Source organism: Pollicipes pollicipes, unplaced genomic scaffold (assembly GCF_011947565.3).
Source record: "Pollicipes pollicipes isolate AB1234 unplaced genomic scaffold, Ppol_2.1 Scaffold_7262;HRSCAF=8765_pilon_pilon_pilon, whole genome shotgun sequence".
Classification (NCBI taxonomy): Eukaryota; Metazoa; Arthropoda; class Thecostraca; order Pollicipedomorpha; family Pollicipedidae; genus Pollicipes; species Pollicipes pollicipes.
The window spans coordinates 6,487,947-6,496,268 of NW_023597055.1; the positions used below are offsets into that span (position 1 = coordinate 6,487,947).

The 8,322-nt window shown below is 48.8% G+C and overlaps 1 protein-coding gene across 1 annotated transcript; it reads right to left on the bottom strand.

Annotated features, from left to right (window-relative positions):
- Positions 1–730: 730 nt before the first annotated feature.
- Positions 731–7,711, bottom strand: LOC119114161 (vesicular glutamate transporter 2.1-like). The gene is made up of 7 exons (XM_037238370.1): positions 7,648–7,711; positions 7,188–7,339; positions 6,255–6,410; positions 3,587–3,719; positions 3,247–3,366; positions 2,705–2,829; positions 731–937 (listed from the first exon to the last, which is right to left on the bottom strand). The coding sequence occupies exons 1-7, from the start codon at positions 7,709–7,711 to the stop codon at positions 731–733; spliced, it is 957 nt and encodes a 318-aa protein (XP_037094265.1).
- Positions 7,712–8,322: the final 611 nt, after the last annotated feature.

An 8,322-nucleotide genomic window follows, 5' to 3' on the forward strand; every position in this document is an offset into this window, starting at 1 on the left:
TTGACCAAACAGCCAACCAACTAACCAACCAACCAGCCAGCCAGTCGGTCAACTAACCTACCTACCAGCCAACCAATCGGCCGCCCAACCAACCAACCAATCAACCAACCGCCCAACCGGCCGCCCAACCAACCAACCAACTAACCAGCCAACCAATCAACCAATTAACCAACCAACCAACAAACAAACAAACCAAATAACTAACCAACCAGCCAACTAACCAACAAACCAACCAACCAACCAACGAAATAACTAACCAACCAGCCAGACAACCAACCAACCAACCAACCAACCAACCAACCAACCAACCAACCAACCAATCAACCAACCGACCAACCGACCGACCAACAAACCAATCAACCAACGAAATAACTAACCAACAGCCAGCCAGCCAACCAACCAACCAACCAATCAATCAACCAACCGACCAACCGACCGACCAACCAACCAACCAATCAACCAACGAAATAACTAACCAACCAGACAGCCAACCAACCAGCCAACCAGCCACCCAGCCAACCAACTAACCAATCAGCCAGCCAGCCAGCCAGCCAGCCAGACCAACCAAGCATTCAGCATACTTGCAGCTAACAGTCAGCAGTCAACCCAACGCCCCATTATGTTGCAGCCTCGTGATATATTGACCTGGAGGTCCCTCTTCCATTCCGCAGTCGCATTTTTAACCGGAATAACGGTTTTGTCTCCGGTCAATGACGCGTCTCCGTGGCGATTACACTTCGTTCGAGGAGCTAATCTGAGAACTGTCCTCAAGAGGATTGTCCTCTGAACGGTGCCGGACAGGCGGCTGGGGCTGTGTGTCCTCAGTCTTGGCGAACGGCTGGAGCTCCGACTTCCAGAACAGCACGACCACGAGGTTCATGGCTACCATGAATACCACCGAGATGAGGAAGAAGTAGCGCCACTCTAGTAGAGTTTTCTGCAACATCAAGGCATGACGTCATAAGGTCACAGTTGGTTACAAGGGCCGGCGTTAGGGGCCATGCTATCGACGTCAAGGAGGTAGCGAGGGCTTTCTGGAAGGATTGCTGCGCTATGGTGTAACTTCATGTCTGTATTTCAGAGAATGTTTGAACTCAGCCAAACAACAATCATAAGCTTCCGTCAATGTTTCATCTGTTTAAGGTCATTGCTGAGCCGTCCCAAACCAACTCAGTGCAGACCTTAGCGTGTGTTTACTACAGTTCAAGTTAAATATATTGCACGCTATAACGTTGCTATTTACTAACGCAAATTGCGTTGAAGATTGTCATCCGGACAGACCCAGGGAAAGCTGAGAACAGCCAATATTTCCTTCCTCTTCCTCTCTTTCTGCTACAGCATGCTTTTCCTTGAGGCATCCAAGACTCGGTAAAAGTAAAAAGATTGCATGTGGCTTTAAACTGCCGGCTCTGGGATGTTGCCATTGCGGCCGTCAATACGGATGTCCATCATGAGATGACTGTGACGATATACAGCATGTACAAAGCCCACGGTAACTGTGGCTATGTACTTCACATGGGGCCGTAGAGCTTAACACGTGCCAAGGCGACCAGGTCCATACGACGCGCTCGGGTGGGGTGGGGTAGAGATAGAGGTGATTCGAACACCACACCTGAGATCTTCACAATTAAGAAAGCTAGAGATACCGACCTCACGGGATCTCTCTCTCTCTCTCTCTCTCTCTCTCTCTCTCTCTCGCTCAATTCAGCTCCTCTCTCTCTCTCCTCTCTCTCCTCTCTCTCTCTCTCTCTCTCTCTCTCTCTATCTCTCTCATCTCTCTCTATCTCTCTCTCTCCTCTCCCTCTCTCTCTCTCTCTCTCTTCTCTCTCTCTCTCCTCCTCTCTCGCTCTCTCTCTCTCTCTTCTGTCTCTCTCTCTCTCTCTCTCTCTCTCTATCTCTCTCTCTCTCTCTCTCTCTCTCTCTCTCTCTCTCTCTGCTTATATTATACATACATATATATATATATATATATATAGATCTATATAATTAATATATATATATAGTATATCATATATATATATATAATCTAGAAAGGGGGAGAGAGAGAGAGAGAAGGAGAGGGGAGAAAGAGAGGAGGAGATAGAGATAGATAGATAGAGAGGAGATCCTCTCTCTCTCTCTCTCTCTCTCTCCTCTCTCTCTTCTTCTCTCTCTCTCTCGCTCTTCTCTCTCTATCTCTCTCTCTCTCTCTCTTCTCTCTCTCTCTCTATCTCTCTCTCTCTGCTCTCTCTCTCTCTCTTCTCCTCTCTCTCTCTCTCTCTCTCTCTCTCTCTCTCTCTCTTCTCCCTCTCTCTGCTTATCTATACATATTAATATATATATATATATATATATATATATATATATATATATATATATATATATGAATGTAATTAGAGAGGGGGAGAGACGGGGAGGAGAGAGAGACAAGGAGAGAGAGAGAGACGAGCGGAGAGGAGAGAGGAGACGGAGATGAGAGAGGAGGAGCTGAGAGAGGAGAGAGAGAGAGAGAGAGGAGAGAGAGAGAGAGAGAGAGGAGAGAGAGAGGAGAGATGAGAGAGAGGATGCGAGAGAGAGAGAGAGAGGGAGAGACATTTCAAACATCGCAGGTCTTATCCAAACGGTGCCGAAACATTCGATCCAAGCTCCCCAGCGCACCTTTCCTACAGAATCCCAGGATCCCTTCATCCCTCACGCCCGCCCCCCCCCCCCAGCGCTGACGTACGTGCGGCGTCATGGCGGCCGCCACCATCGGCGTCAGCACGCCCGTCAGGTTGCCGATGGAGCCGGCCAGGCCCCAGATGACGCCGGCGAACTGCGGCCCCAGTTCAGGCCCTGCTGACAGCGGGCCTGGCGGCGGGCGCCACGCAGAGCCGTCAGTGGCCGTCACAGGTGGCGTTACGAGCGCAGGTGGGATGCATCAAGGGCGTAGCGTAGACCTCTAGAGAAGTGGGGTCTTGCATGCTCTGCGTTCTGCGAGGTCATACAAACTACGGCTGTGGTTTCATCTACCAATGTTGGCACGTAGCTTTTTTCGTCTGAGCTTGTAGCAAATTACTGCGAGGTAATTGGGAACAGTACCTACATCAGCAGCAGCAAATGCAGACGCTCTAGTATTCACGAGCAGCGTAAAACACATTCACGAATGGTTCTGATTAATGCACATAACTTTCTTACTTTCGGAGAACATTCAGGATGTATTTATCCGCAGAGACAATCTAAACCAATCTTGACTTCGGCGCAAAGAACAGGGAGGGGTCAGTTTACCTCCGGAGACCACCAGGACGCTAATACCATTGCTGACGCTGAGCAGAGCCATGGTGGTGTAAGTGCTGCCCGGAGGCAGGACGAGCATGACGCCCAGCAGTCCAGCCGGCACCAGCATGGCTGTTGGTACCAGACCAGGTCATATTAGGTCAGGTCCTGTCAGGCCAGGTCAAGTATGCTCGGGTTTGATGACATCCAGCGACAGTTTGATACAATACAATTACAACTTAATGTGATTTTATAAATCCGAGGTGGGACACTATGTGTGTCAAGTTACAGCGGTACTTGTGCTGTACGATGAGACCAATTAGGAGGATTTTCTTTATGAACACCAACGTACCGAAACTGGTGATAAGTTTTCGGACCACGGTGCGACTGAGCTGCCACCTAGTGATGAGATACTGAAGAAGCCGGCCACCGAACACAACTCCGACAGACATGGACATGGTGGGCAGGCCGGAGAGGAAGCCGTTCTGCGAAGCGGAAAGCGGTTATGACGTGCTACGTCACTGAACGATCACTTCGTCACTCAGACGCGGCATCAATCCCCCGTTGGCAGGCGTTGCTTGTGTAAGGAAAGGCGTATCCCATAACCCACGTCACGTGCGCCTCAGCCGTTGCAGCTTGGCTGCAATGCACGTAATGAATGCAATAAAATAAGTCAGTACTAACCCTGTTTGCAACAGGAGGCAGATTGCACAGTTTTCCCCACCACCCGTGCCTTTCGTGCCACTCCTGAGTGCCTTTCTGCCTTTCTTGCCTTCCTTGCCACTTCCTGCAGCGCCATGAACGTTGCAGGTTTCCATAAACTTAACACGCGCTCGGGTGGGGGGGGGGGGTCAAATTGACCCCTCCCAAAGGTTTGTCCAGAATGGTTTTCGAACGACGCGGCGTAAACGCGCCAACTTTGGGAAAGCTGTAGACAATGGAATAGCGGATCGTTTGGTATAAAAAATTTGGATGTGCCTCGTAAGGTCGCTGACCTATGACAGGTCAAAGTCGGGCCATGGTTTCAGCGAAGACAATTTCCAAGGAATCGTTTAATCTGATGCAACAACGGACCATTCATCTCTGAGACGCTTTCTTAGGCAACACAAATATTGCATGAACAAAATATGTTGACCTTACGTCAGGTATGAAGGTCAGACCAAGGTCAAGACCAACCTGTGTTATTTCTCTAGGGCTTGCTGTATGAAATAGTTTCTGGTGGTCATTTCGAATTTATTGATAGCAGGAACCGCATTATACAACTTCCATGCACTTCTTAGAGGTCAGAACAGATCACTGACTAAAATGACCCAGGTCAACCTTTTTGTTTTTAGAAACATGCTGCCTTGCATAATCTTTGTCGCTTATTCAAATGCAAAACTCAGAGCGGTCCTGCATGATTTTGATCACCATGACCTTCAAGAGATTAAGCAAAGTCACTGACCTTAAATGAGCGTAAGGCCCCTTGCTTAGAAATAGTTATTTAGGTTCTGGGAGCACTTTAGAGACCAACCTGGGATTTGAACTTGTTTGATCTTATTTGACCCGAAGGTTATGACCTAGGAACCTCAAACTTTGACCTAAGGAAGTTCACATACAAGTAAATACACCCTGTAAATTTGGTGTCTCTAGCTTTCTTAGCTCCCGAGATCTCAGGGGAGTGGGTCTAACTGACCCCCACCCCCTTCCCCACCCCCACCCCCACCCGAGCTAAAGGTATCTAGCCGGCCACCTGGGCGCGTGTTAATGTATGCGTGTTGTGTCCGCATCACAGTGTTCGATGATGCCAATGCAGCTCCATGGCTTCATCTTCATTTGGCTCTCTTTCGTTCGAGGAGGGCGCCAAACACAAAGTTGTGCAGCACTTTTCCGTTAAAATGTGGGCTCAAATAAAGACCGCTGTGTCAAAAAAATGCAGTAGTATTTTGCTCAAATGGCGATTTCCATTGTCGTGTTCAATCGTTTTTAATGCACGAAAGTTCTTAAATTTCAAGCTGAACTGCATGAGGGTACGGTAAGTTTCTCCGTGAACCCCAGTTTCATTCTTATTTACATTTGTGGGCTTAGAAATGCGCAGCAAATTGCATTATGTGTATTGTGCATGCACATCAATTCCATGACGTGCAATGTGCATTCCAACTTCATTTTCTTGTTGAGAAAAATACAAACAAAGTTTATGTTCTAGAAATCGAACAACGAGTATCGAGACCTCGCGGCGCCAGGGGGGCCGTAACGCCCTCCCCGCGTGTTTGAAGGATTATTTCACCGTTGAAGATCTGGAGCAAGCATCAGATATGATGAAATGAGCTTACTTATAACTATTGGTATGCCCGCAACTGGAAAAGGTTGCTCAAGACGACCCAATTTATCTGTTAACTAAATACGCTCCTCAATGCGTTACGCGTAATTATGTCATCGTACCTTGCACGATATTGGCCGGGAGCCAACTGACTGCAGTTTTATTTGGAAATCGTGTTCACGAACGCCAGATACGAGCGACTCAAAAATTATGTTTTTTTCGACCTTGATCGCTGCATGGCTAATCTAATGGCAGGATTTGAATGAAGTTATCACGGTGCTATCGATGACTGGGTGACCTTGAACAGTCTCTTCGAAAAAGAATGGACATCTTTGCGGGCATGTAGGTCAGAAACTAGGGGGCCTCAGGTCTTGAGAAGGGCAGGGTTGCACACTGCACTGAATGATGTTGAAGATTATTTTTTTCAGTTCAAAACATTATACAGATGAAGAATACTTTATGCGACGTAAATCGCACAGACCGCTGGAAATGGGATTAATGATGATGATAGATGACGACCAATGCATGCTGATACTTCAGAAAACTGTAGGCCATGCTGACGATGCACGTGACAGTCCTGCCGGCAGCGCTTCCCTCTTGTTTCATATGTTTCTCCTCCGACAGATCAGATCAGGCATCAGGGTCACGGGGTCAGGCAGACAAGGTCACAGTCACGGGATAGATCAAGGTCACACGACACCGCCAAGGTTACCAGACTGACCTTGGTCAGATAGACGCCACTGGTCTCCTTCAGGAAGGTGGGCAGCGTGGTGTTCAGCGAGTAGTAGAACCAGTTGTAGAAGAAGTAGGTTCCCACAACGATAAGCACTTGACGGTTCGTGGCTATGGCCAAGAGCGGAGTCCGCGCCGGCTTCGCCTAGAACAGCACGCAGTCAAGATGCGCCTGTGCAGAGCGGCGGTCCGTACCGATGGCACGGATGAGTGGATAGGTGGCTTCTCAAAACTGCATTTTGAAATGCGATTCTTACGCAACGTGGATCGCTTAGTCGCATGACCTTGTGAGCATGGTGAAAACCTGACAGCGCTTCACTTCATGGACATGTAGACACATATCGGCATTTCGTAGACATATACACAGGTAGAATGATGATTGCAACTAATCCAATTGACCCATGTACGTCAGGTGATGGTCAAATGTATATTCCGTGAAGGTCAGGTGATGGTCAAAAGCAAAGACGACTTCGACCGAAAAATTTATGTTGGGAATGGGGAATGTTTCTACTCTCCTTTCGAGTTACATGATGACAGAGACAGTATGAGATCTTTTGATGCCTTGAAGATAAGGCACGGTCACTGGCCTAAAATCCTTAGTCACCTTTTGCGTTCAAGAACTTACCAGCAGGGATAGTTGTTTACGCTAATTTTGGCTTAAAATCAGAACAGCCCCAATTTTTTTCGTTTTTGGCTTTCAAAGATAGAATAATGTCCCTAATCTGAAACAAACAGGAGTGACCGTTTGATTGGAACAGGTATCTAAGTTAGCGTTAGTTGCGCGAGAATGTGTGAAGGCACTCCGACACTGACCTTTGAGTTCCACTTGTTTGACCTTGCTTGCTCCAAAGGCTCTTTCCAAGAGACCGGAAAGTTTCACATATACCAGTGCACACAGTCGCCACCAAGTCACCACGCTGACCTGTTTGTCCGACATGGACTTCATGGAGGTGACCCGACACAGCCGGTGAGATGTCAGGAACTTCTTCTCGCCCTCCGAACACAGCCAACTCTCATCAGGACAGCTGGGCACCAGGAACCACGTCAGCAGCGCCCCGACTAACGGCAGAGCACCTGGCGGAGGCACCAAGAGACCGGGCTTTTGACAGCGCTCATGGAGGCGTACATACAAAGACCGGGCTACTGACAGCGTTCATGGAGGCGGACACAGAGACTGGGCTACTGACAGCGCTCACTGAGGCGGACATACAGAGACCGGGCTACTGACAGCACTCACGGATGCGTGCACAGAGACCGGGCTACTGACAGCGCTCATGGAGGTGGACACAGAGACTGGGCCACTGACAGCGCTCATGGAGGCGGACATACAGAGACCAGGCTACTGACAGCACTCCTGGACGCGTGCACAGAGACCGGGTTACTGACAGCACTCATGGAGGCGGACACAGAGACTGGGCTACTGACAGCGCTGATGGAGGCGGACATACAGAGACCGGGCTACCGACAGCGCTCATGGATGCGTCCACAGAGACCGGGATACTGGCAGCGCACCTGGCGGCGTGCGAAGAGTGCAGGGAGTGAGCGGGATGACGTAGGCTTTATCACTTGACAAGGAACACGCCCCTTGTTTGTCTCGCATCTCTAGGTCATTTGTGACCAAACGGAGGAAACGGGCCTTACTTTTTGGGGTCATTACGCTTCACACAATGTGACCAGGGGAGAGGATCTCCCTGCTCAAGTACAGCGTACACAGGGAGAGAGGGGGGTTGAAGATGACCTGAAAGGCGTAACGTAATTTATAGATGGCTCCTGAGAGATTTGCAAGGAAGTATGTCATCTAACAAACCCTGTGTAACATGTCTTGGTAATTTTAGGGTGCTATAATTCGAGCAAGAGCCTGAGGCTATATGCTCGCTTTTGGAATTACGACAGAACTGACAGAAAGTCTTGAATGCATTTCACGATTTTTTTTTTTGGGCATCTCAGATCGACGGTGTCAACGTCTTTCGGAAGTCCGGGAATACAAGGCACACAAGGCAATCTCCTAAAATGTCTCTGTGATCTTTTTCACTATTTTTGCTGCCCCAACGGGGCTT